Raw genomic sequence first — 26,343 nt, forward strand, 5'->3', positions numbered from 1 at the left:
ACCATCAAATTTGGGTAATACCCGCGAGAAGACTCGTATAACCCGAGGATTAGTATTACCTGTAGGTAATTTCCATTCAGCTGGGGACTAAGGGGGGTAAAAAAGACAAAAAGGAAGAGGAAAAAGGCCGAAGAATGTAAAATGTAGATAACTAGATAAAGGTACCTAGGTACATATCTAGAAGTTACCATTCGTCATTCGTCGCGCGACTAGATGCAATAATAATGAAAGGCTACATAAATATCTTAATTATGTGCATAATTAGGTATGCATGTGGTGGGTCTATTGTTCGATTAAGTGGGGTACTAGGCATTCTGGCATTCAGACTTATAGGCCTTGAGCAACTTCTTATTCCTACTACTCTGCCACTGCCTCTAATCGATAAATTTCTTATCATTAGGTATATACAGTATAACCACAAACCACGTTCGCAGACTCTAAAACCACCTTTTTCATTTTCCGATAGTCATACCGACGTCGAAGAGATGAACCCTGAAACAGCTGAGACAATAGAGACAATAGAGACAGCCAATGTCGAGGAGGATGACTGCTACGTTGGGCTGACCCGGAACTGTCTCAACCCCAACGACGCGATAGACAGAGTCCGTAGTCCCCATGCCGGCGCGATAGTCATGTTTGCAGGTTAGTTAATCAAATATCATGTCATATTATATCATATATCACATCCCGTCTGAATATCAACCCGGCAACTCCACGGTTCGGTATCCTTACTCATATCCTAATCTTCCCTTCCCGTAGGCACGACCCGGGATAACTTTGGGGGTAAACCTGTAAAAGAGCTACAATACTCGGCTTATAGCCCTCTAGCATTGCGGACTATGCTGTCCATCTGCAAAAACGTCCGCGCCGAGCATGGTCTTATAGCAATAGCTATGGTCCACCGTCTCGGCATCGTGCCTATAGGAGAAGAGAGCATCCTGATAGCTGTGTCCGCGCCGCACAGGCAAGCCGCCTGGCGAGCCGGCGAACAGGCTCTTGAGGATTGCAAAGAACGTGTCGAAGTTTGGAAAAGAGAGGAGTTTGAGGGTGAAGACGGCGTTTGGAAGGCTAATAGAGACGGCGCAGCAGGTCATAAAATCTTGCATGCAAATAAAACACCAAGCTCTTAATAAGCCCTTAAGGCCAGCATACCCCGTCTATCTACAAGGATGTCCGCTTCGATCATACATCAGCGAGGTCGATCACGCGCATGACACAAGTATCCATCAGCCCAGTCCTCACAGACCAGTGCTCGTTTACTAATAATCGAACCAGCAGGATTCAATGCGCACAAGAACCCGACTCACCCATTGCGATACAGGCCAACGCAGTATGATGATATTTATTAACATCAAGTTATGATTTTAAAACATTGGATAGTTTGAGGCCAAATAATGTCGCTGCATGTACCATGCCACGATTGTCGGACTTCAAGATAAACATGTCTTGGTAGGTACATACACACGTGCCTACGAATGGATTGCCCCGTCCACATACCCGGCTAAATCGGCTATTCTTCAGATGAGGCCCAGTGTGCAAATGATACTACAATGAAAAATAAGCCCGGCCACACGAGCCTGGCTGCCTGGATGATGTATTTCCAGAAACGGCAACGGAATGGGAAACATCTCATATCTGGACTGGGTCGGTCCGAATTCGCCAAGCCATGGAAAATGGGTCGGGACCAATAATTGGCCAATGCGGCTTGCACTGTGTCCGCGCTTGGCCACCAAAGTACTAGCTTGGTACTCTGATATCTGACGATTTATGTAAGGTTGCTGTTTTTCTTCTTCCTTTTCATTTTTTTTTTCCCTTTTTCTTTTTACTTGCCTCTTACAGTATATGCTTATCTCCTTCTAGCCATGGTAGTATTCTGATTGGCTCGCCCTTTACATTACCTATGTATTTTGTACACGCAATATGGAGTTCGGTGTATGTACATATGTACATAAGAAGCAGGAATCCGGCAGCTAGGTAACAGCACATACAAGCGCATCGCATCAATAGCTGAGGAGCACGGCGATTTGCCACGCTATCTATTTACTCTACCTAATTATTGTTACCTAGGTATGCTACACAACATGAAAAGCGCGGTAACAAGGAAGAGAGATTGCTGAGCAAACTGGATTTGGGCTCTGCAAATGGTAATGCATAGGAATCGTAGCAGTACCATTTGAAAATAGCCTCGCATTTTTCAGCTCCCTTTCCTCTTTTTTTTTCTGGGGTTAGCCTTGGCATCCCCGCGAGCTACGATCTGACCACTTGATGTGACGATAAGTCTTAAACTCTTGCATACTTATGTACATACTATTCCCGGGTTTCCACACCGTCGGGTACCTAGGTAGAGTTTCTAAAGTTTCCAAATGTCAAGGAAATCAGTTGCTCGGTATGGAAGTTCGCGCGGCTAACTACGTATTAGCAGCTTCATTCAACATGAACCAATTTCCCCTCCGGACCCAGACCCTAGGCCTTAACAACAGCCAGGCTCTCAGGTCCAATAAGAGGGAACAACATATTAGATCAGGAGAGAGGCATGAGGCATTGAAGATAAGAACCCTGAACGCACAGTCTCCAAATCAGCAATCTACTCGCTCTAATTGGGCAGGAATCCCACCCCTTGTTTGCTTCCTTGGTTAATCGTTGGCTATCATGAAGTTCGATGTGGCAGACTGATGATAGCACTTTTCGTATTCATTCCTTCTTCCCTTCCCGACGTATTTCCCAACGAAGTTAGGTATCCCTAACCTGCGGTTCGGTTTCAAACAGCACTGATACTGGAAAAAACGGCCGAATCCAGTTACTTCTCACTAAGATAGACAGGTTGATCTTGTGGTCCCCTGTTTTGCACACCTGCCCCACCCGGAATAATTAATATATTCGGTGGCTAATAAGTATATCGCTTGTGGTGAGGTTTGCTACGTCGCCGTTATCCGCCCAGTTGGTGGCCCAATTTAGGCAGGTCGACTTTTCCTAGGGTCTCTACAGATTGTCCAATCTTGAAGAAAAGAAGAAAGACAAGTGTCGGGTTTCCTCGTGCTCCCCTAGGCCAGATGCCACACCTAATGCTCCCATCCCTGGCTCATACCCCCAAATGGTAAATACAATCAACTCTCTTATCGGTTCCACTTCGAGTTTCATTGTATCTGAACGTAATCTGAGATGGAGCAGAGTTCTTTATTCATCCAGATACGGCGGTATAAGAATAACGTACTACCCCAATGGGCTATCTTAGGGTTCAGCTCTGACGCCCACCCCCCCTTCTCGTCTTTTTTTTTGGCGCTTTTCTTGTAGTAAAATAGATATGAATACCATTTTCTAGTAGTATTTGTTCTCCCCCCTCTCTCCCGGACCATTATCATGGGTTTCAGCTTTCGCAAACGTGCCGCGGTAGAGGAGGTTGCTCCGGCGAGCATCTCCTCTACCGAAGCAGCAGAGGCCACCGGCGCCGAAGCTTTGAACACACTCAAACAGTTCGAAGAACAACACAAGCTCGACCCTAACCTACCCGTTGAAGAGCTGAATACTGTCGACGCGGTCCTTTCCACGGGCAATGCGGAGAAGGGTGTCGAAGTCGAGACGGCGTTGGTAGAAGAAAACAGCCCTTACCCCGAGGTAGGTTACTATTCGCGAAGTATACTATCTATATAGATATCTAAACGTGTGAAAAGGTGTGCGCTGCAGTTAGGAACTACGATGTCGACCTACCGGCTAACACGATCCGCGCCTGGGTAATCGGCTTGATCTTGTGTACTGTGGGATCGGCCGTCAACATGCTCTTCTCTCTAAAGAACCCTACTATTCAAATCACGACCTACGTGATCCAGTTGGTTTCATATCCGATCGGACTGGGATGGGATTTGGTCTTCCCCGATCGTCAGTTTTCTATCTTCGGGGTCAAGTTCAATTTCAAACCCGGCAAGTTCAACTTCAAGGAGCATGTTATTATTGTGGTCATGTCGAATGTGAGTTTGCCTCATATGTGCCGAAGTCTACTTTCTTAATCCATTACGCTAAAGCAGAGTATAGGCAGCTTATGGAGGTGGATTCTTATATGCCACAGATGTGTTGATTGCTCAACAAGTATTCTGTGAGTTTCCCTGCCAAACTACGGGTGTTATCAATTCGATTAACAAATGGTCAAAGACAAGCAGAATTTTGGTTGGGGATTTCAGCTCCTTTTCGGCATAACTACGTTATGTACGGGTTACGGTCTAGCTGGTATCGGTAGACGTTTTTTGGTTTGGCCAGCCGCCATGATATGGCCTTCCGATCTTGTGAATGCTTCGTTATTCTATGCTCTGCATGATCATTCGCCATCCGACCCCACCAAGGCAAACGGCTGGGCTATTAGCAGGTACCGGTGGTTCTTATACGTCATGGGAGGGGCGTTCGTCTGGTATTGGTTCCCTGGTTGGATCTTTCAGGGCCTGTCCTATTTCACCTTCATCTGCTGGGCTGCCCCTAAAAGCGTCGTCGTCAACAAACTCTTTGGGGGCTATTCCTATGGCCTCCTACCGACAACCTTAGACTGGACCGTGATTTCTGGCTACGCTCTATCTCCGCTCATCCCGCCCTTCCATGCCGTCGCCAATACCGTGGCAGGTGTCATAATCTTCTTCATCTTCGTCTCGATGGGCCTACATTTCTCTGGCACGTGGTACGCCGACTACTTCGTCGTCCAGTCGTCCAGCGCTTTCGATAATACGGGTGCTGTCTACGACGTATCGAGGATACTAAACGAGGACTTGGTCTTTGACGAGCAGAAATATCACGAATATTCTCCTTTATACCTCTCTACCCAGTTTGCTATAGCTTATGGACTCTCTTTCGCTGCCGTGGCCGCCGTCGTTGTCCACGTCGCTTTATACCACGGGCAGCAGATCGTCACGCAATTCAAGCTTGCTCGTAGGCAAACCGACGATATCCACATGAAGCTCATGAAAAAGTACAAGGACGCAGACGATTGGTGGTACCTTGCACTCTTCATCATCATGGTTGGCTTGTCCTTCGCTGTCTGCTGTGCTTGGCCGACTGGCTTCCCAGCTTGGGCTTATGTTGTCTGTATACTGATACCACTAGTATGGACGATACCGATAGGGATTGTTCAAGCCATTACGAATATTCAACTTGGTCTTAATACGCTTACCGAATTCATTATCTCATATTTATATCCATCACGTAAGGCTTTATTTTTCACCTATAACGCAAACAACTTGAAACTTATTTCGTTGATACAGACCCCCTTGCTATGATGATGTTCAAAAACTACGGCTACATTTGCATGTCACAAGCGCTCTACTTTTCGCAGGATCTCGTACGTAATCTTCGGTCATTCTTTAACCCCTTTCAACTAGTTTCGGGAGTGAAATCCGCCTATGTTGGTTAGGTGTATAAGTTTTCATTCCCGCGACACAGTTCCCAGAACCTGAAGGTTATCTAACGTAACGAATACTGACACCTAATGTTGTAGAAGTTAGGACACTACATGAAAGTCCCGCCGAGAACCATGTTTTGGTCACAACTTGTCGCATCAGTATGGTCTGCTATCGTCCAGATTGTTGTTATGAACTGGGCTTTGGGCCACATCCCTGATGTGTGTAGGTATGTCTATATCTCAAGTCCCGAACCTCCAAATTTATTCTGTGGAAAGCCCCTAATTACTGATTCCCGTCATAGTGACGATCAGCCTGATAACTATACATGTCCAAATGGCAGGGTTTTCTATACCGCGTCAGTCATATGGGGCGCGATCGGTGCCAAGCGGAGTGAGTATATCATAAGAGCTATACCCCCTTAATGCGACGAATCTTCCCATGCAAATGTATTTCCTAACGGGCGTGTCTTATAGTGTTCAGTAGCGACGCTCTTTATTCGTCGTTACAGTGGTTCTGGCTCGTTGGTGCTGTCGCCCCGGTCATCACCTGGTTCTTAGCCCGTCGTGCTCCTAAATCGATGTTCCCGTTCTTCCGTTCCATCAACATGCCCCTCTTCTTTGGCGGCTCGGGCATGATCCCGCCTGCTACTTCGTATACCTATCTCTGTTGGGGGGCGGTAGGCCTGACCTTCAACTACTTCATCAAACGAAGGTGGAATGGATGGTGGCTGCAGTACAACTACATCACCTCGGCGGCCCTTGACTGCGGATTGGCAATCTCGACGATTATAATATTCTTCACCCTCTACCTCACCTCCGCCCAATTGCCAAAGTGGTATGGGAATTACGATGTCTTCGATACGTTAGACCAAACTGGGATGGCTATTAAAAGCTTTGTTGCCGAAGGAGAGACATTTGGGCCTACGACTTGGCCATGATTCGTGCAGATTCCATGCATTGTACTAGTATGTTACTATGAGAGGAGCGCCCAGAAAGCCCATTGTGGCCTTATTTTAGGTATTGTGGATGTCATGTATGAAGTGTAGGGGCGTGGGATGGGTGAGAAAAGCAGGATTGCTATATGAGAAGATCGAAGATAACGCGGCATGACACCTATGATTGGGCCATATCGTAACGAGTTGCAAAAAAGAAATCAGCGTGTATACTGTCGTAACATGCTACCATCCGTCTCCATTCAGACGTTCCGTCCTAGACGCACATGGCATAACCACGAAGATAACGTGTATGCCTAAGTATGTATAGATTTTTACCCTATGTCCTCAGCATTCCATCAACACCCACGACACTACCGTTCATATACCTTGCCTCGTTACTCATGAGAAACGCTACGACCTTGAGGGATTTTTATTAGCTTGTGCATCGTTACAAACACCCGGACATTCTAATCAACGGAATATTACGCGACGGACAACACTCAAGGGGTATGGCTTGAGATGGACACAAGGAGGCGATCGACCCACGGGGAGATTCGAAGCGTGACAACACATAACGTAGAGGATTTCACTTACCCCAGCAATATCTTTCGGGGTACCCATCCTGCCCAATGCGTTCCCCTGTTCCATGGCAGTTCTTGCTGCAGCTGTCCCCTTGGCGATCCCCGCATTGGTTGGCGTATCAACGTAGCCCGGGCACACGATGTTCACTCTTATACCTTTGGGTCCCAGCTCAAGAGCCATACACTTGCTAAACCCGATTACACCGAATTTAGTAGCGCAGTAGATCGCTGTTCCCATGGTAGGGTTCCACCCGGAAATACTGCTAACGTTAACGTAGCTACCTCCCGGCGCCGTCATGTGCGGCATAGTAGCCTTGGTTATGTTATATGTGCCCTTCAGATTTACTCCGACTAGCTTATCAAAATACGCCTCGCTAGTCTCCGTCAAAGGCATGGACGTTGGGTTGATGCCGGCACAATTAAACACATGGTCAATATGTCCATGCTTGGCTACGACCTCTGCCACGCACTGTTCTGCGTCGGCTGCTTTAGACACATCTAGAATAAGGCCCGTATGACGCCCTGCATCGTTTCTGCCGCAGAGTTGAAGAGTATCGGCGATACCAGCTTCGTTGATATCCGTGATGACGAGTATGGCCCCTAGACTATGAAGTTTGATCGCCGTGCCTCGTCTATGAGTGAAATGAGTATAGAGTAAGTCAACAAGCTAAAAGGGGTTGTGATCGTGCTTTCATATTGACTAACTAGGGATAGAATTTGCTTCACTTACCCAATACCGCTTGCTGCGCCGGTGAGAAAGACCACTTTACCAGCAAGATCCGAAGGCATTCTCAATATATTTCATATGCTAAGGCTGAACTACATCTATCCCTACGTATTTCTTGCTTGCTTTTTCAGGGTCTATTACGCTGTGGCGGACGGCGAACCCCCACTTATGAGCTCCCCGCCCCCGAGCTCGGACGTACACAATCTACGAAATCCCATTTTCTATATACTCGATGCGGATAGGTACCTAGGTAGGTACTTAATATCTCATCTGTTGTAGAACACCATACGCCTAGTGCTAAGAGTGGGATATGGGAAGTACCCAGAGTGAAGTAAGCCACCTACGTATGTGTCCAATACATAGTGAGATTAAGGGGAAGGACAGCGGCACTAGGAAGTCCACTATCTATCACCGAAGACCTTTCATAGAGTAAAAACATCTGTTACGATATACGCATAGTTCCCTCCGTTTCTTCCCCCCTTCCCCCCCCCCCCCCCCCCTCCCTCTCTTTTTTTCGTTTTTGTATTTGCCGCGGAGAAAAACAATTTTGTGAAACCCACTACCTAAGGCAATGATTTATTGTCGCCGACCCTGGAATCTTCTGAACTCCATACATAACGAAAATACAGCAGATAAAAAGGAATTCAATATGCCAGGGTATCTTAGACGCGCCATAAACCATGCCGAATGCAAACGCCGAACCACTATACATTTGCCTTATCCCACTTTCTTCATTCGTAGAACCTCTCGTCCCATTCATACTCCAGGTATTTTACTGGAGTCGGCCACCAGGACACTTTTGGAGCAACGAGTTAGTAGAAACTTCTCGGGGCGACGCCGACTCCAGAGGAAAAAGAAAGACGCCACTTACTTAAAGGTCCTTCGATTCTTGAGACATGTTGTTCTACCGGCATCGCTTTAGGTTCTTCACTTTTGACGATCTTCTCTTCGGCCCACTGGTGCTCCATTAACTCCGGTGGCTCAGGCCACCATGACATCAATGGTCCAGAGATGTCCGACACATGATTGACTTTCGGTGCTGCTGCTTGATCATGTTTACGCTGGTACCCGAGGCCCGGGCTTAGCTTGGATACCGGGTCCGATCGCACGATAGGCGGCGATGGTTCTTCTGCTTGTCTGCCGAGGAAGACGGGAAATTCGAAACCATCTTCAAATCCCAGAGGACTGCCCCGGGAATAGGTGCTCGATAGCGATGGTAAGTACACACCTTCATCGAAGTCGGACTCGCAGTCGCTTAGGATTGGAGTTTCGTTGGTCTCTGACACAGGGGTCTGCGTGCCTGTCGGCAGCGACTCTAACGGCGTAGAGTACCCATCACGATAGACATGATTGATGAAAACCTTACCACCATGGTGGTTGTGGTGCAAGTGGTTGACGTAGAGGAGGTGTGAAAGATCGTCTTCATTATAAATAGCGACCTGAGGGTTTGTATTGCTGTCAGAGACAGGGATGGGTTCCAAATGAGGGGCCTGAATTTGGGTGTTCATTCGTTCCATCTGAAAGATATCACCCTGCATTATCTTTGTATTTGTGTGTGTTTGATATAAAAAAATCTTGATTGAATTTGGTGATATTGTATCTTAATAGTAGGTATCTAGCTAGCTAACTTCTCACTCACCACCAGATTCAAGTGCATCTTATATACAGGAATAAAACCCTGTGTACTATGCTGAATCAAGTAAGAAAGAAAGAGAGAGAAAAAAAACCCCCCATTCCTGCTGAGCTGGTATGGTAGGGCCATGCTCGAACTATTAGACCCGAACTATTCTCGTCTCGTCTGACTAAATTGACGATTTCGATATTCTGTCTTACGCCTCCCAAGACGAAAAAGAAAATAAGAGGGAGAAAAAAGCGGGCTATTAGTGGCATGTCATTGAATCACCAACCCATTGACAATCGTATGATTATTATGAGGCGGTCGAGCCCAGTTAGCGCTTGAAAATATTACGGGACGGAGCTGGAATCAGTAATCCGGATTCACCCGAAAGAGATCTAGTCTTCTAATTCGCGACGAATTAGTCAAGTCTAGAGTGTCCACATGTTCAGTGGCCATGTTTGTGAGACTTCATCGGAATTATTCATTGCGTAGTTGCCATTAGAATTATCGCCGTGTGCCGCTCTATTTTCATGGGCGGATTCCAATGTAATACCTCATACACGTTTCGAACGCTTCATCATCCCCTATTATTTCATTAGTCTGACTTATGTCTAGATGCCTACTACCTGCTAGTTATGTACAAGTCAACTTGCTCAAATGAAAGCTTACCCGGATGTGATCGACGACTTCTTCCTTAACGATATTGAGATCCCTATCCGTATCCACTCTGATTATCGGCACGCCCGACTGTTCAAGGGCATCAAGCATTGGGCCGCTCTCAGCATTGTTGCGCTGGACTCTCTCCTGTATTGATTTCGGATCCTTGTCTTCGGGTCGCCCTGATGTTCCTGCCCGTCCAAGTAGGCGTTCACATGAAACTTCAGGCGAACAGAATAGATACAGAGCGCAATCTGGCCGTGGCATCTGAGCCATCCACTCCGCAACGTGCTGTTCGTCGCGTGGAAAGCCATCAATCAGCCAAACCATTTGACCATATTGCTTCACTCCTGTTTCGATCGTGTCCCGGACCAGTTTAACAGCATCGCGGGCTGGGAGGAGTGGTCGGTCAGTTGTCTCGCGACGTGGAAAACTGCTAACCCAAGATCCTGGGATCTTGTCCTGGTACCGTATCAGGCCGCCAAAAGAGAGATGGGTCAGGCCGGGAAACGCAGCTTTGATAAATTCCGAGTGAGTGCCCTTACCCACCCCAGGTACCCCGATGATGAAAATAATGAGAGGCTGAAGCGAGGTACCTATAAATGCTTTGCACTTAGCATTTAGCCAGACATTATGATTAATTAGAATTACCTGTTCCTTTTTCACCAAGCTGGCTAAAGAGAGGAGAAGCTAAGATAGTTCGGAAGTTGAGCTTTGGAAGACGGCGTAGGATTAACAAAGGGAAAAGTTTTATGAAACTCATCGTCGCTTACAGTTCGTAATAAACGGGTGAGATAATAACGGTTCGATTATTTTGGAATTACAAGGGGTTGTTGTTGGTGGGTTATCGTGCTAATGACATGGGATGAAATCCCTCCGTGAGCCTCTTATACTTCTATATTTCTCACTTAAGGCTGGTCTAACTTATAGGCGGAATATCTAGGTGCTTCTTAGGTCGGGAATCCTCTATGAGACAATACTAAGACCTCAAAGGTTGGCTCCCGACCTCGCTTGAACATACCATCGCGACCCATTAGGCATGACCCGTCGTATTTCCTCAAAGGTCCTTGCTTTTTATTATTATAGAAAGCCGAGTCTATGAAGGAAGCTCGTTCATAGGGTGTTTCGATTCTTGGTCTGTTGCTGTGGAAGAGGTGTAGATGGGGCTACTGCCTGCATCGTATACATATGCTTGTGTAGTGGTTGTTTACGAGCTTTCCGCGCGGTGCTTCGTTGCTATCTCTACGATGTTCATATTCGCAACGAAAACGTTCGCGGAAAGGTAACATAAACTTTCTAACACGCGCGAAGCACACACCCAGCTATTCGCCGCTACGAACCTTTCCCGAACTTTTCCTACTACCTACATCGTTGAATCTTTGCTATTACCTTCTGCCTCAAAAATTGGACCAAATCGAGCATGTCGGAGTGCCCCGAGCTTCCTTGGCAGCGCTCAGAATCCGATGAACGTTCCTGCATCTCTAGGAATTGGGCGAGAAGTTGTACCGTGCGCGTTGGATTGAACAGAGCGGGATTTATCAAGAGTATATACGGTTCGTCTGTAGATACGCTTATTGATAACTTCTAGGCTCGTCCTCGAAAAATTCATGGTTCGGCCGGAATCCGTTAGAAACTGATGGGTTTGTTTTAAATTTTGAGCCAAGTTATTCAAGTAGGTGGCTAGAATAACTTTTATGAATATAATACTATTGTTTCGTGTGCCCCCTACCTCCATCTGAACCAATTTTTCGCTCGAAGAAAGCATCACTCGCTTGCCCCCTCTTCCCGGGACACCCAGGGTTTGATGTGACCCGTCTTCATACGTCAAAGTAATGCCAGCCACCTCGTTAGTCATTTGCTTAAATATAACTTCGATAGCTATAGCTGGGTTTGGCCGGCCGCCATCGTGAGTTTCCGTCATAAACACTCTTTGCGGGACGGTCCACGAATATTGAACACTAGCAGAGTCCGCGAGCAAAGGCACCCTAAGCTTATTTCTCTTCATCGTATAGAAGACCCGCACATGATCCCACTGTCAATCCTAGGGCATTAGCTTCCACGATTTGCGAAGAATAGGAAGGGAAAAGCGACCTAGCTTAGGTGGATTCGATTGCGATGAGCTCTATGTATCGAGCTCATGGAATCTAAGCGTATCGAGTATGTATGGCGTTGGACCTTAAAACGAAAGGGAGTAGGGGAAATATATATTCCTGAGAACTGAAAGTGCTCACCTCGTGATTATAGCCCCAGAGGATCCCGCCCTTCGTTGCTATGTTAGTAGGTAAACATCGGATATTTATAAAGGGTAGCTTATATAGCGTAACCAACTAATTTTTCGTATGGATTTTCTCGATATTCCAGTCGTATTTTCCCGAAAATATCAGGGTCAAGGAACTCTTTGACAATTCCGCGGCTGGTGCTTAACTTGAACTTTTTGATGGATCCATATTTCACCCGCGTATCTCGGTTTGTGTAATCGTGCCACGTTACCAGCTCCGTTACTCTATCTTCTGGCGATATATCCAAGGTATCGAGTTCCTTTATCCACTGTCCCACGATAACAGGTCTGGTTGAATCGTAGTAATCGAGCCAGAGACCTGAGATATGATCCTGAAGGGCGGCATGCGTTCCATCGTTAACCGAAACGCGGATTCTGCATACATTTGAAAGATCTGCAGTCGTGAAAGCAACCCCCCGAGACTATGCGAACATATCCTGGGCTGAACTTAGGACATTTAGGTCGATGGGAATGCGATGCTCAGTTTTCGGTGGTTCGAAAACAACGTCGACTTGAGAGTTCTCGTTTATAGTCTGAGAATGGGCGGATAAGTCTCTGAAATGCCCGAGAGGAGACTAACACAGGTATTAGTTTACTATATGTCCTGGTGATGATTTTCGGTGTCTCATCTAACCTGGATTTTGGCATAGAACGAGGTAAACTGCATTCCGCGCTTGGCTTGTCGGACTCGAACTGTCTCCTGGTCTACTCCTCTAGAATCTTTACCATAGAGTCGGAATTGTTTCCTTCTTCCCAAGTTTGTGATGATCTAAAACGGGACAAGCTTGTTAGTAGGTCTACCACTGCGTTTTACGCAAAGTATCGCTATGTATCTCTATATCGAGCGTATAAGCAGGGGTTGCAAAATAAGTCGCCCTTACCGTAATTTCTTGGACTGTATCCATTTCTTTGGACCAAGAAGTGATTATTTCAGTCATGGCTTCCCCACCTGGACCATCGATTGGGAAGCACTGGCAAATGGCTGGCGTGGAGGCCATATCACCGAGCCCATTCCTGAAGCTTCTGCGACCATAGAAGCGCTCACTTCTATCACTGTACACAAATGAGATCCCTAGAAACATTGACGGAAAGCCTCCCACGAATATGCCAACGCTAACTAATGACCGTAGTAACTGTCCATCAGGTCCGCCAAAATCCATGTTAAGGCATAGGTTGAAGTATTGCGTAGGTGAAGGCTGGGGAAATTGCTACGCCGGACGGATTTGGGGTATTTCTGGATTTCATAATTCGCGAGGGCCTGAGCTTTGGGGCCACCTTGGACCCACGAAACTATCAGTAGACCCAAGCAGTTCTTGTGTCTGTCGTTCAGCAAGTGAAATGGATATTATCTTGCAAACCTATTGTAGTTGTTAACAACGCAATTCAATGCGGCTGCGATACCCCCTTCATCTTACATCAATACCGATATGAAAACCAACACACCGCATGCCGTAACTTGGGACAAGTCGAGAGATGCCACTTGCTGGATCTGAGAGGTTCATATCTCCTACCGAAAAGGAGTATGACTTTTCTTGGTCTTGGATATAAAAACGCAACCCAATTACACCTTTTGCACTCATGGCAACTTCAAGGCGCTCGATGGAGCTACGAGGCTCTATGGTGATCTCGCGTTCTTTGTGTGGGTTGGTAAACCCAGCCTTTAGCGACATGGCATCGCTTTCATCACCAGTGAAGAGAAACTGAAAACCACTGATGTACGTCTTACCATCTAAAAAACACGGACGAAATCCGTATTTTCTTGTATGCGGCGTTCAGAGATTGTGGCCAAGAGATACTTTGCCATCCAATGAGTCGACAGCTCAAAAGCAGCGGTTGGCCCATAGAAGAGTGGCCTGAACCAAAAGCCGCTTCAGCAGATACAGCTTCCAGGGGTGGAGGTTGCGAATGAGATTGTAGGGACGAGTTGGGTGTCCATTGTTCATTTTCTAATATTACATATAGAGCGTCGGAAATGTGTCGCAATATATTCCAGACGCGACTTCGGTTTCTAAGGCCACAAAACAACTCGGATTTCAGAGCTGCTTTCTGTGTACGAATCCAAGTTTAGCAAAATGTTCTTACACAGATGACAGGGGGGCGGAAGGGCAAGAGGATTAGCCCAAGCAACAGGAAATCACAGCGACCCAAGGGGCCCAAGGAGAAATGAGAAAATATGGCCCTCGATATGAAATTATCCCGTACATACAGCTTTAAAATATAGCGAGCGCCAATCTGCCGGCTCTATCGGTCTCGGGTTGGAAGGGCCAGTAAAGACAAACCCCATTTCTGCATCCGGATCAAATCGGGTAGACCAGAATCGCTGGTCGAACAAGTTCGGCGGGGAGAGATCTGCTATATATCGAGAGGCGAGCCGTACATTGCAGACGTCTCTACTTGGTAGACACGCGAGTATGATCATGATAAGTTCGCTTGGGAGAAGACGAAAGCGGTCCAGCTCGTCGTAGTTTCTATAGTGCATATCGGAATGGGCGAGGTAAGCATAAGATGATACTTCGTCCTCGAGGCTTTCCTCATCGGGATCAAACTTCTCAGCCAAGTCGCCGGTGATGAAAAAGCAGTCGGATGCATTTACATGAGTGAAATAAGCGAAATGGCCAGCATTTGCCTCTAACCTACGTGGATGAAATCGAGTGGCAAGGTTGGATTCGCGGCCAGAGACTAGAACACCATTAGTAGCATTCACGGGGGTATAATATAGCAGAGCGAACAGATGGTGAGCCAAACTGTTGACGGGGAAATTGTGACTAGGATCGATCCGATCTCTCAGGAGCTCCCAACAGGCGTTGTGGACGACGTAACACTAGTATTCCGGGGTAGCAGCAGCGGCAGTGACACCAGCAATATTGGTAGTGGTACCATGGGGTGGATACCCCGTTTTATGTATGGTGAAATGGTCATCTAGTTGCTGCTGAAGCTCGTGGTCGTGATAATGAGCTTCGTATTGAATAGGAGCAATGACATCTTCGCCCTGATCGAGCCATCCGACACCTGTTATGGAAGGTTGATGGAGGTCCTGGCTGGTTCGTACTGGAAATGAGACGGAGTGTTTAGTAGAGTGCTGAGTGCGAGTAGCTGGAGTTGACGCCGACTGCGTTTGGCCAAGAACACATACTGGTTCAAACTTCCTGTAACCAACTGAGACGATAATCGAGATTAACTGAATCAAACTCCACGCTTATCCATGGGTCAATCAAAACATCGCAGATGGGACAAAACGAGGCAAACATGGTTGATGACCTAAATGGTGATATAGGTATGTATCTTATGTAGGTGGGTGGGTGCTATGATTGTTGGAAGTATTTATTTCGTACCTAAAGAATGCCCGGATACCTAGATACATAATATAAGGAGCTGAAATTAGTGCCTAGGTATGTACATATATGTAGGTACAGATATATAATGCGTAGCCCAATTAGGTGATATACCTAGGTTACATACAGGTGCTATGTGGGTACCTATTACATTGTATATATGGGCTTATATCCTTCGACAAACCTCGAAAGTATCACGATACCCATAAACATAAAAGGATATGGTATAATATAAGTGAAACAATCTGTAAGAACTTGAAGAACGTTATAAACCCGTTAGTAACAAAATACAAATATGCCCGCCCTCGACCACCAACCCGATGCCCATGAAAACCCTCTTGTCATTCATTATCTTAGAGCGGAACCCCCTTGTTCACACCTTCTACCTCATGGAGAATAGCACCGCTAACATGTACTAATGGATACAACGCCCTATGGCTCGACTGAGCTTAGAAAATACCGTTAACTATCTTTCCGCCGAGTGTAGCACCCGCGCCAAAGATGGCAGCATTGCCCAATTTCTTGCCAAACTTCTTGCCGCCCTCTTCAAATTTGCTCGGGGCTGCGCTCTGCCCGCTCTGCCCGCTACCCTCTTGCGCCACGGCCATGGGAGGAACGTGCGCGTTGTAAGGATTCTGCGTCTGCGGCGGCGGCGGCGGGTATCCTCCATTGCCCCCTGGCGCCGGGCCGGGCGTGGCATATACCGGCTGTGCCAGAGCGTAAAACCCCGCCTTCTCGCTGTTGTCTATCTCGACGTAGTTCTTGGGGAAGATGCCTTCGGCGTTCGTTCGCTTGTTGCGTCCCATCCACCAATCATCATTCATGTACTCGTACACGGCGATCTTATCGTCTCGTTCGAAGGACAAGTCTCGGTCATCGGCTGCTTGGTATTTGTAGAGCGCCCTTGCATGGGCGATGATCGGCTTCGTTGGCGGCGGAGGCGGAGGACCTGTGCGCGCAGGGAGGGAAGGTGGACCAGTCGTACTGTAAGCCGGCGGTGCGGGATTGGGTGCTGGGTTTTGGTTGATTGCCAAATTTGCCATCGAGTTTACAGGCGGTGACTGGGGTGGTGGCGGCGAGGCGATTGCGGATGTCCGCGTTGCAGGTGTCGGCGCGCCGGAGAGGGAGGTCTCCGCGGGAAGCATTCGATGAATCGAGTCGAATACATTGTCGGTCAGGACGCCTTTCTCGAGGAGATGTTCAAGCTCCTAATCCCGGAAAGGCAGGTTAGCAATCACAGAATTAACCCATCTACTGTACATAGAAGCGCTGCAAAAGAGAACATTGGCGTAGCCGGCATACATTCTTGATAAGCCGAAGCGACTTGTTTGTCGCGATGATTTCTTGACGCTCTAAGGTGACCATTTTGTTGAGGACCTACGTCCAACTACCGCGTATTGAATCGAAAGTGCGGTCGATTTTAATTTGTCGAATGATTAAATAGATGTATGGGGAGGCCTTTTCAACTACAACCTTGAGGGTATATATGATTAGGGTGGACGATACGGGAGGCGAATGTTATTGGGGGGGCAACTGTCGGGACGTTATATCAATAAGAGATGGGAGATTGTTGATGGAATGATGGAACTACTTGAGGTGGGCTGCTTCGTTTTAGGGATGATTGATTGACTGATTCGTGATTTTAGTGGAGTACTAGGTACATTTTAGTGGAATAAAGTGCCTTTCAGTTGAATAAACGGTGGCTGTGCTATTACCTCCAGGGATACATTATTTGGAGGTACTTAGATACATATATAGGTACATACCATGAATGGATTATGTACATGTAGGTATAATGATTTGCACGTGTATGCCCCTGAGTGTGGTGTACCCTACATAATATATTTAATGTATGTGCAACTTACATAATTATAGGTATGTACACATGTAGACATCGGGAAGTAAGAACATATCTGTAAGTAGATATATATATATGTATGGTACACGTAGGCATGCAAATAGCTTCCAACGCCATCTTAATCTACATACATAAATTGCAAATCTATTTAGATAAAAGGACTGTTCTTCACCACATACTTGTCAACGTACTCGTCGACCGCCGTAGCCTCTAGCTTTTTACCGTCCATACCCAACTCCACCAATTCCTTAACTTGCGACTCAGAGAAGTGTGGTTCCAAGTGTCGCTTGTACTTGGCCAATATATGTGGTTTGGCCTCGTCTCTCCTTAGACGATGTCCCAACGGGGCTTCCACAACTACTTCGTCTAGGACGGTACCGTCGTTTAATTCCACCGTCAGCGCATTGGAGATGGTTCGCAATTCCGGGTCATGGTAATCCTTGGTGAATTGCGGGTCCTCGACACACTTAATCTTCTTGCGGAGGGACTCAACTAAGGGCGACGTCGCCGCCTCGCCGCCGTCTGTATAGTCAGTCGCTTCAAGACGTCCAAACACAAGCATCACCGAGCACATGTACTGGATACAGTGGTCGCGGTCCGCAAAGTTGTCCATAGGCTTAAATTGCTTATCAATGATTCGAATGCACGCCTCATGCGTTCTGCACGTAATGCCCTTAATATCAGCTGCCGACTTGCCCAATTCTTTCAGCTTGTTGTGAATCTTCTGGGAAGCCTCCACGGCTGTCTGCGAATGGAATTCGGCTGGATACGAGACTTTAAAAAGAACATTCTCCATCACGTAGCTGCCGTAGGGACGCTGGAATTCAAATTTGTTGCCCTTGAATAAAACATCATAGAAACCCCACACAGGCGCAGACAAAACGGTGGGAATACCAGGTTCGCCTTTCATAACCTTCAAGGCGAGGTTCACAGCTCTCTGGCAGGCGTCGCCGGCGGCCCATGACTTTCGGGACATGGTGTTTGGGGAGTGCCGATACGTCCGTAGACTTTGGCCGTCCACCCAGGCCTGAGTAACAGCATCGGCAATCTGTTTCTCGCTCAACCCAAGCATATGAGACACGACTGCTGCGCTGGCAACCTTAACCAATACAACGTGGTCTAGTCCAACCTTGTTGTAGGAATTAAGTAGCGCCAGACAGCCCTGGATCTCGTGTGCTTTAATCATACCCTCGAGAACATCCTTGATGTTAAAGGTCTTGCCTCCGGCGAGGTTACCCCCCGCCTTATTGGTGCGATTGACCCAGTCAGCGACGGCCAGGATAGCTCCCAAGTTGTCGGACGGGTGGCCCCATTCGGCAGCTAACCAACAGTCGTTGTAATCGAGCCATCGGATCATAGCACCGATATTGAAGGCACCGTTTACGGGGTCGAGGATAAAGTCGGTACCGGGCACCTTGGTGCCATTAGGAACGATAGTACCCGGGACAACGGGACCGAGCAGCTTAGCACACTCCTTGAAACGGAGACCCTCGAGTCCGCATCCTAAGGTATCGAGGAAAACCCATCGCGCAGTGTCAAACTGTAGTGGGAGGCCGTGCAGTTAGCGGGGCACTTGTCAGGAATTCTTCCAACTGGGGTTCCAGGATATAAACATAAGGGAAGCCTACAGCTAATTCGGACCGGATCGGTTTGGTGACATAACTAGCGATATCCCTAATCTCAGTGTCGTATTCTCTTGCTTCTTGAGGCATTGCAGGAGCAGACTGGCGCGTGGCGGTGGTAGAGAAGGAGGAGGAAAGGGAGTGGACGGTGTAGGCGGGGCGTGATAGTAACGTAGAAGCTCCGAGTTTCGCAGACGCTGCCCGTGAAGAAAGGCTTAGAGGAGCGGTTTTTTGCAAGGTGGTTCCTGGATGTAAGCGCAGTGATCGGGAGGCAGATCGAAGACCACGATGAACAGAAGACATCTTTTTCTCGATCGCAGGCTGTCTATAAGAGGACGGTGGGGTCTATGGCGGGGGAAGGTCAAAAGCTATCGAATAAAAACATGGGGTATATATATATCTACATACCTAGGTAGCTAAGATAGAGAAGTTGTTAAGAACATTTGAAATTGGAGAGCTATCGACTTAGGTAATAAAGAAGGATAGCCTAGCATTTAGTAGTTTAGTAGGTACATATTGTTGCAGGTTCAATTAGTGATTTGCATGTATTTCCTCGGTACGGTAGACTGGAGCAAAGAATTGTCCCGGCTACATGCGGCCAATGGTGGGGCAATGAACGCTAAGCTCTTACCGAAACTTGAGTACCTAGGTATCTGGGGGGTGGGTGCTTACTCAGACGGGAATACGTATTCCCTCACAACCTCAGTATTGTGAGTATTAAACTACCAGGTCCGGTATGGATGTGAACTCCTTCGAATTGGATCCTCGGTAAGGGGATAAGCGTGTTGCTCCTTAGGTACCCATTCCTAAGCAGGTACCAAAAGTTTACGAAGCAATAATGAGATTTAAAAAAAATAGAATGGGGTTGTCGATGAATACTTCCAATCTTCAAAATAAGGTACCTAGGTATGTACAACAATCCACCGTTATCGGCGCACAGTGCTAAGTATTTAAACCTGTACTCCTAAAAAATACAACATCCTTCACCCCCAGCTTTTTCTAGCGCTGGAGGTAAGTACCTATGTACCTAAGTTACCGAAGTCTAGCAGGGTTAAGTCACAAGTCCCAACCCAATAAATTCCATGATTTCCCTTAAGTTTACCACTATATTATTTATTATCACACTTAAACTAGCATAACACACTCTAGGGGTAACGTTCAACCTGTTCGATATAGTGATAGCTACCAAGCAGCACCACCCCTAACATAACCATGATCAACAAGCTCCCTAAAGTTCCTTTCTAAGCACTGCAGCTTATACATGTCTAGATGCTTCCCGCTGCCAAGTAACTCGACGATATGATTGAAGTCAAACTCCTCAGATATCCGGGAGCACTTCTCCAGTATCCTCCTCAAGATAGCAGTCCTACATCTCGGATCCCTGGCCGCGGTGTCTAAGTTGAGTGCTAATAACGATTGTCTCGTCACATCCACGCCCACATCTATGTCTAACCTTCTCCTTCTCTTTTTCCTTCGGAGCGTATTCGCATACTCGCTCCTGAGTTCCCTCTGTACCCATGGCGCATCCTCGAAGCGGTTTTCTTCGGGCACCTCGTATTCACCCCCTTTCCTCCAGAGCTCAATAGCCGGCCGCCAGCGCCACACGAACGGGTTGAAGTCCCTAGTGAGCCAGCGGGGAAGTGCCTCGTTGCCGATGGATTTTGGCGCGATACGCGTACCATCCCATCCAAGTATAGCCTCAATGTGCCCTTCTTCGGAGACGATGATGTTACGCAAGCTAAAGTCTGGGTGTGTTAGCACAAATCCCTTTTCCTTCTTTTTGTTTGCTCTTTTCTTCTCTTCGCTGGGAGGCCTCGTCTTCGAGGGCTCACGGACGAAACTTATAAGAAGCCGGAGTAGCTTGTCGACTCCTATGTTTGCTTCGTCATCACTAGGATACAAATCTAAGAGTGCCTCGTACATCTCTGCCGCGTCATGAAAGGGGCCTACTCCGGCGTATAATGGTGCCTTCTCGCAATCCTCGTCGCCAAACCATCGCTGCACCATAGCTTGGACGTCAAGTTCCCTTACAGTTCCTACACCAATGATTACACCATCCTCGTCAAATATGGGCGCCCCACCAGTCTCAAATTCGTACCTCCCAAGCTGTAACATAATTCGTGCTAGGCCCCGAAGAATCTTGGCCCTCGTCTCCCTAATTTTGCTCTCGTCGCCATCTTCCCCGAACCAGACGCGGTCCAGTGTTCGGCCCTCCATGTATTCCATGATGAGATACGGCGCGTGTATTTCGTTATACGGGGACGGGTCGGCATCGATAATCGCAGGCACAGGAACAGTAGTATTCATCCGTAGCACTCAAAAAGACAAATGTTAGCAATTACTTCTAGATGTAAGGGGCCTTGGACAGTATTAGGCATGTCTCGGAAGCAGCACATCCATTCACTAGCTTGAGGAAGGATTCCTGGCGTCTGGAACCGAAAAAAAAAGGGGGGGGGGGCAAAGGAATAGTTCTAAGTGTCACATACTGTATAGCACAAGAGCCTCGGTCCGTAGTGTCTCAGCGCACAGCCTATCCCATATGTCTGGCGTGCCGTTGATTGGTATCTTGATAATCCACTTGATGGCCTTGCGGGTTTGTGGATGGTAGAACTCGATCATATAGAAGACATGTGCTGAGCCGAAGAACTGACCTCTGACGAGAGGTAGCTGCAACGGTGATGGCTTGCGTTTCTTGTCCTCTGCGAGATGGCGCTGCATGATGCTGAGAGATAAGGCGGCGATGGCTTCCGTGTCAACGTGAGACAGTATACCAGCGAAGTCGCGGTGTTGCCTCTGGCCTCCCCTTCTTTGCTCCATGGTGATCTCCTGGTGCAAATCCACCGGCGCGGCATCGAGAAGTGCATCCCTAAGCGAAGGTAAGATCTTCTCCGGTGTATCCTTAGTATCCCCAATGTCCTTTTGCACATTATTGAACCTGATATCCCATCGCGCTGGTCTCGCTAGTTTAGCCAAGCCTGCCCATATTTTGTTAGTATCTAGACGACCAACGTAATCGACATGCAATTGGAGCCGATTGATCTGCGACGAAAGTCCTAGTACAAGGCCTAGATTGGCATGGAGATCTCGGGATAGTTCTGTCCGTCTATCGGCACGAGACTTCTCCACGAAATGTTGTGTTGTGGGCTCAGACATGTTAGCTTCAAGAGAGAGTTGGCATGAATGATAACGGTATACAATGCCATTGACCAGTTACTCAAAGACTAAGTGTATATAAAGGCTTTTAGAATGTTCGAAGTTTGTATGGCGTCTATCTAGGCAATTATGTAACAAAGACTTGCCTCATGACGAGTGACGTCGACTTCCGTATCCGGATATCAGCCAATGCCAATATTCCGAGTTCATGATTGACATAATTCTAGCAATTTCTCATGTCTAGGACAAATGGGGATGGCTCTCAGTACCTTCATTTCCTCCCTACTTCTAGCGTAACGAATATGTGTTAAAGCCAAAAAAAAGGTAAAAAAACAAAACGCCATTCTCACGCATAAGGGTATAATCGCCGCCTACAATCAATAACCTCAGGATAACCACTTTTACCCAACCAATACTAGAGCCTCCCTCCCTTGTAAATCAACGCTATGACCCTGATAGAAGGAGGAGGATATAAAGGGCCAAAAAGGATGATGAATTCTATAAACCACCCCCAAGAAAACACCAATGCTAAAGTATCTCGCAAAATCGTTGTCGGGCGACTACGGTTCTAGCCAGATCATGAATAACGAATGCCAATACGCAAACGTTCAACCACTTCTGGGCTGCGCCCAACCCATCCGCGACCAACCCTTCAGCCAACCAATCGACCATTCTGAGATTTGTAGCAGGGCCGCGCCCTATCGCGACCGATACCACCATGTACCAAGACCGATCAAGAACACCGTGACCAGTACCATGATGCCCTGCTTTGACTGCGAGATCAGCATTGACCACCCAATAGTGGACTCCCATTTTTTGACATGGGATCTGTGTTCCCAGGACTGAAAATCGATAGGAAATGGCAATTGAATGCGTGGGTCCACGGGCTCGTGCCAGTCGGCGCTCAACTCCCTCTCGTACGCAGACTCAGTCGGTAGAAGGCTGTCAGGCTCAAGCATAGGAACCTCTAATCGTAAAAATACTGCTCTATGGTCACTCGATCTGACAGCAGGAATCGCGTCATAGGCCGTGACTCTCATCTTTGTGCCGCCGGCGGATTCTCGAGCCCACCAAGGTATATCGAGAAACAAGACGCGATCACACCATCCGGGCCACCGGTGTAAAGCCCACGACCATTCCACATCATCCATATCGTTCTCTTCGCTCTCGTCGTCTCCGATACGGCCAAGTTGCGCCTGTGGCTTTGCTTTGGGCGATAGCACAAGCTTGTAGGTTGGTGGGAAGTTGATGGATGCCTCGCTCAGCCCGTGCAATGTACGTCCGGCATTTTTCTCCGCGGTGAGTTGATCGCGGGCGAGGAAGCGAGCAAAATGATTCGGACTCTCGGGGTCGACATCGGGGAACGTAGAGTCCGAGGCCGGCGAGATTTTAGACAGGCGATAATTAAGATCGCCGCAAACAAAGAGATGAGAACTTGGCTTATATATAGAAATTTCGTGCAGCGCTTTTTCGTTCGAGTCTTGCTCAAGGAGAGCTACTTCGGCTTCTGAATCTTCATTCGCTGGGAGTGTCGATGTCTGCATTGAGGAGCGTTCGGTAAATTTTTTAGGGTCCTCGAATACGAGGCCTGAGACTATACTCTCCCAATTCTTGTTTCTCTTATCAAGATTCCACTCCATAGCAGCGAGGTGAGCACTGACAAAAGTCAATTCAGTTGATGTCGACAAGGTGCCATCTGCGTTTTCCTTCCTGTACAACATTCGGAGGCCCGCAGCACCCTTATTGGCCATATCCCCGGCGCCGAACCCGACTTCGGCGACTTGAAGGTTGTGAACGGCAGCGGATTCGCGGGCGAAGAGCATAATGCCTGTCATACCAACATTGCGCGTGGTCACCAGCTTGTACGGGCGGCCCTTTGGGCGGTGTTGACGTTCTTCTTCTGCGGCAAACTTGGCGGCCGCAAGATTGATGGCCGATTCGTACCGTTGGAAATATGGGTTAAGGATATAAGACCCTATGAAAGCTTGGGCTAACGGGGCCATCTCCTGAAGCGAGCTGAATTTGGTAAGTAGGCAACTTCGGACATTATTAGGGAATTATGGTATTTACATGACGACTAGTTCGGGCAGTGTTGAGGCATTCTGTCCAAACGCATTGTATATGTGTCTAGCAAAGACGGGAATATTAATTTGGCGCTTTGCGGCGTTGAACGTGAGTATAAAGACGTCCAGCGTCGGAACTGGCTCCATGTCTGTGAGCTTAGACCAAAGGTTTAGGTATCTCTTGAGCGGTAGTATAGGAGTAGCAGTAAAAAAGATTCCTATAATAAGGAATAGACAAATTTAGAGGTTTTTCCTTTTTCTTTTCGTTTTTTCTCTCCCTTTTCTTTTCAATTCTAAATTGTTGTTACAGTCGCGGTTGTGATCTTACTTGTAGTCTTCGTCGTAGTCGTAGTTGTCGAGTTCTGTGATTGTGTATGGTATGCGATAGCTTGTCGGTAGCTAAAAGAAGATTCAATGTTCAAAGTTAATGAAACGGGTACAATAGAGAATGGAAACCTTCGACTCGGGAATCAAGCTTCCTTCGTAGTTCCCACTTTCCACTTCCTACCTTGGTAATCAAAGACTACCTAGCTATGCCTAGGTAGGTACCTAATGTCTGATTAGTGGGGCACTTTGCCGTCAAAAGGGAAAGAGAGCAAGGGAGTACCCAGGATAGTGAACTGTATTTGAGGTATCCCTTCCTTGCACAATAGGTATTATGTCATCGATATGAACTCGCGGGTATTATCCGATGTTCAGGGTCCTCCTAAATATGGTAGCAGGGATGGGTTTGGCTAGTCCCGCAATGAATTTTAGAACACCCAACATAGAAAGTTGCCATTTGCGAGGTTCTGGCCGCCTCTTATATTTGTTTTCCTGTTTCGACTACCTAGGTACTAGGAACTTGTCGTGACAAGACACCTGAACAACGTCTCATCCTATCTTTTAGGGCGCCCTCCGCGTCAGCTGGCCCAGAGCCTTGTACTTGGCTCGCCCATGTGACTGCAACTTCCCAGTACCTAGGTAGGCACAGCCTCTCTACACCGACTACCGACGTGGGTATGCTAATAGGGCGTAGTGCGTCTCACCGTGCCTTGGGAATACTATGCTCATCTCATAGCCACTCTCAAATGTATCTAGTCATGAAGCTACGAGTCACCCAAATTCGAGACGATTGGTGACATACCGTTGTTTCACCTATTCCCACAAGCGAAGTATGATAATGCAAATGGAATTCATTCTGTGTAACTACCTAGCGTGTATTGGTTGCCTACTGCCATCGCCGCGGAGAACCTCCTCTTCGTCCTAGCTTCCACAAGCCAGCTCTACCGATACTACCATTAATCGATGACCTAAGAGACATGTTTCGTATCGTACGCGCCGAGCCATCGTGCAAATGTCGTGCTTAGAGGTCTTGGTGAGTAAGTTAAGATGTTCGTACCCGTAGATGCCGCTGCCGCCAAACTAGTAAAAAGCATGCCACTCGCCGTTTTCATTCCAAGAGTGACCACCAGGGGATATCAGACCACCGTTCGATCGCAACATTAGAAAATCCACCATTGCCTAGGGCAACAATGATGTCGTGTTAGGACGATCTGCCAGTCGATAGTTGTACCCTGTAAGCAAGGTGACTTTCCGGCCAAGTCACGACCTATGTGATCACCCCGTGAAAATGAGCCAGAAGGCATTGTTGAGCTAGTCCATTCCTGGCGGCTTCTGAAGACGACCCCTCCGCTTCATTATAACATCCCCGGGAGGAGGTTGGCGTGAACAGTCCAATATCCGAACGAGAACATGAAAAGAAAGAAACTGTCAAACAAGCAAAAAGAAATACGAAGGATTTGGTTATACCGAAAGGCTGATGTATCGCATCGAAGGAGCATCAACGACCCAGGACGAACCTGGCATTAATTCCAGGCGCGTTGGTGCTCAATCTCAAGTTCGGCGTTCCCTCAAGTCGACGTGTTGAATTAAAGTGCGAGAGCTGAGGTGAACATGCCTTGATAGACTAAAATCCCGTAAGCGACACCCCGAGCAGATCAGGATGCCGGAAGTGCCGTTCAAACAGACCTAGATTACTCAACAAGAACGTCGAATGCGTCTGGCAGACACAAATCTACGCCTTCTAGAGCTACCCAGGCCGTCCGAGCCAGTGAATTTAGTCGTAAACCGAGAGTCATCGAAGAACGGAAACAATAGCAATCC

The 26,343-nt window shown here is 47.5% G+C and overlaps 12 protein-coding genes across 12 annotated transcripts; 2 read left to right on the forward strand and 10 right to left on the reverse strand.

Annotated features, from left to right (window-relative positions):
- Nucleotides 1-9: 9 nt before the first annotated feature.
- Nucleotides 10-1,280, forward strand: F4822DRAFT_121589 (Molybdopterin biosynthesis MoaE). The gene is made up of 2 exons (XM_051452598.1): nucleotides 10-642; nucleotides 760-1,280. Exons 1-2 carry the CDS (start codon nucleotides 225-227, stop codon nucleotides 1,128-1,130), a joined length of 789 nt encoding a protein of 262 aa, XP_051318022.1. The 5' UTR covers nucleotides 10-224; the 3' UTR covers nucleotides 1,131-1,280.
- Nucleotides 1,281-3,357: 2,077 nt separating this feature from the next.
- Nucleotides 3,358-6,312, forward strand: F4822DRAFT_436199 (small oligopeptide transporter; the record flags this gene model as incomplete). The annotated part of the gene is made up of 8 exons (XM_051462286.1): nucleotides 3,358-3,612; nucleotides 3,669-3,962; nucleotides 4,027-4,087; nucleotides 4,144-5,178; nucleotides 5,238-5,314; nucleotides 5,471-5,601; nucleotides 5,677-5,765; nucleotides 5,849-6,312. 8 exons carry the CDS (start codon nucleotides 3,358-3,360, stop codon nucleotides 6,310-6,312), a joined length of 2,406 nt encoding a protein of 801 aa, XP_051318023.1.
- Nucleotides 6,313-6,479: 167 nt separating this feature from the next.
- Nucleotides 6,480-7,679, reverse strand: F4822DRAFT_441305 (3-oxoacyl-reductase; the record flags this gene model as incomplete). Its single annotated transcript, XM_051462846.1, has 3 exons — nucleotides 6,480-6,727; nucleotides 6,904-7,522; nucleotides 7,621-7,679. 3 exons carry the CDS (start codon nucleotides 7,677-7,679, stop codon nucleotides 6,647-6,649), a joined length of 759 nt encoding a protein of 252 aa, XP_051318024.1. The 3' UTR covers nucleotides 6,480-6,646.
- Nucleotides 7,680-8,116: 437 nt separating this feature from the next.
- Nucleotides 8,117-9,592, reverse strand: F4822DRAFT_390218 (uncharacterized protein). Its single transcript, XM_051457038.1, has 2 exons — nucleotides 8,489-9,592; nucleotides 8,117-8,413 (listed from the first exon to the last, which is right to left on the reverse strand). Exons 1-2 carry the CDS (start codon nucleotides 9,153-9,155, stop codon nucleotides 8,349-8,351), a joined length of 732 nt encoding a protein of 243 aa, XP_051318025.1. The 5' UTR covers nucleotides 9,156-9,592; the 3' UTR covers nucleotides 8,117-8,348.
- A 197-nt stretch (nucleotides 9,593-9,789) lies between these two features.
- F4822DRAFT_425465 (P-loop containing nucleoside triphosphate hydrolase protein) lies at nucleotides 9,790-10,655 on the reverse strand (the record flags this gene model as incomplete). Its single annotated transcript, XM_051460333.1, has 3 exons — nucleotides 9,790-9,819; nucleotides 9,905-10,488; nucleotides 10,544-10,655. 3 exons carry the CDS (start codon nucleotides 10,653-10,655, stop codon nucleotides 9,790-9,792), a joined length of 726 nt encoding a protein of 241 aa, XP_051318026.1.
- Nucleotides 10,656-10,818: 163 nt separating this feature from the next.
- On the reverse strand, nucleotides 10,819-13,330 carry F4822DRAFT_441307 (uncharacterized protein; the record flags this gene model as incomplete). Its single annotated transcript, XM_051462847.1, has 6 exons — nucleotides 10,819-11,924; nucleotides 12,124-12,153; nucleotides 12,221-12,545; nucleotides 12,603-12,745; nucleotides 12,805-12,939; nucleotides 13,052-13,330. 6 exons carry the CDS (start codon nucleotides 13,328-13,330, stop codon nucleotides 11,346-11,348), a joined length of 1,491 nt encoding a protein of 496 aa, XP_051318027.1. The 3' UTR covers nucleotides 10,819-11,345.
- Nucleotides 13,331-13,611: 281 nt separating this feature from the next.
- Nucleotides 13,612-14,775, reverse strand: F4822DRAFT_122153 (uncharacterized protein). Its single transcript, XM_051452601.1, has 2 exons — nucleotides 14,377-14,775; nucleotides 13,612-14,216 (listed from the first exon to the last, which is right to left on the reverse strand). The coding sequence occupies exons 1-2, from the start codon at nucleotides 14,647-14,649 to the stop codon at nucleotides 13,893-13,895; spliced, it is 597 nt and encodes a 198-aa protein (XP_051318028.1). The 5' UTR covers nucleotides 14,650-14,775; the 3' UTR covers nucleotides 13,612-13,892.
- A 705-nt stretch (nucleotides 14,776-15,480) lies between these two features.
- On the reverse strand, nucleotides 15,481-16,989 carry F4822DRAFT_390267 (SH3-domain-containing protein). The gene is made up of 2 exons (XM_051457039.1): nucleotides 16,805-16,989; nucleotides 15,481-16,710 (listed from the first exon to the last, which is right to left on the reverse strand). Exons 1-2 carry the CDS (start codon nucleotides 16,865-16,867, stop codon nucleotides 15,952-15,954), a joined length of 822 nt encoding a protein of 273 aa, XP_051318029.1. The 5' UTR covers nucleotides 16,868-16,989; the 3' UTR covers nucleotides 15,481-15,951.
- A 344-nt stretch (nucleotides 16,990-17,333) lies between these two features.
- Nucleotides 17,334-19,837, reverse strand: F4822DRAFT_390269 (2-methylcitrate dehydratase). Its single transcript, XM_051457040.1, has 2 exons — nucleotides 18,989-19,837; nucleotides 17,334-18,900 (listed from the first exon to the last, which is right to left on the reverse strand). The coding sequence occupies exons 1-2, from the start codon at nucleotides 19,283-19,285 to the stop codon at nucleotides 17,509-17,511; spliced, it is 1,689 nt and encodes a 562-aa protein (XP_051318030.1). The 5' UTR covers nucleotides 19,286-19,837; the 3' UTR covers nucleotides 17,334-17,508.
- A 182-nt stretch (nucleotides 19,838-20,019) lies between these two features.
- F4822DRAFT_390273 (uncharacterized protein) lies at nucleotides 20,020-21,845 on the reverse strand. The gene has a single exon (XM_051457041.1). It carries the CDS (start codon nucleotides 21,287-21,289, stop codon nucleotides 20,165-20,167), a length of 1,125 nt encoding a protein of 374 aa, XP_051318031.1. The 5' UTR covers nucleotides 21,290-21,845; the 3' UTR covers nucleotides 20,020-20,164.
- F4822DRAFT_122452 (uncharacterized protein) lies at nucleotides 21,190-21,847 on the reverse strand. The gene has a single exon (XM_051452602.1). The coding sequence runs from the start codon at nucleotides 21,797-21,799 to the stop codon at nucleotides 21,461-21,463; it is 339 nt and encodes a 112-aa protein (XP_051318032.1). The 5' UTR covers nucleotides 21,800-21,847; the 3' UTR covers nucleotides 21,190-21,460.
- Nucleotides 21,848-22,146: 299 nt separating this feature from the next.
- Nucleotides 22,147-25,030, reverse strand: F4822DRAFT_390275 (DNase I-like protein). The gene is made up of 2 exons (XM_051457042.1): nucleotides 24,206-25,030; nucleotides 22,147-24,151 (listed from the first exon to the last, which is right to left on the reverse strand). The coding sequence occupies exons 1-2, from the start codon at nucleotides 24,343-24,345 to the stop codon at nucleotides 22,834-22,836; spliced, it is 1,458 nt and encodes a 485-aa protein (XP_051318033.1). The 5' UTR covers nucleotides 24,346-25,030; the 3' UTR covers nucleotides 22,147-22,833.
- Nucleotides 25,031-26,343: the final 1,313 nt, after the last annotated feature.

The sequence above is a fragment of the Hypoxylon trugodes genome (genome assembly GCF_022578975.1).
Source record: "Hypoxylon trugodes strain CBS 135444 unplaced genomic scaffold F4822scaffold_2, whole genome shotgun sequence".
NCBI lineage: Eukaryota > Fungi > Ascomycota > Sordariomycetes > Xylariales > Hypoxylaceae > Hypoxylon > Hypoxylon trugodes.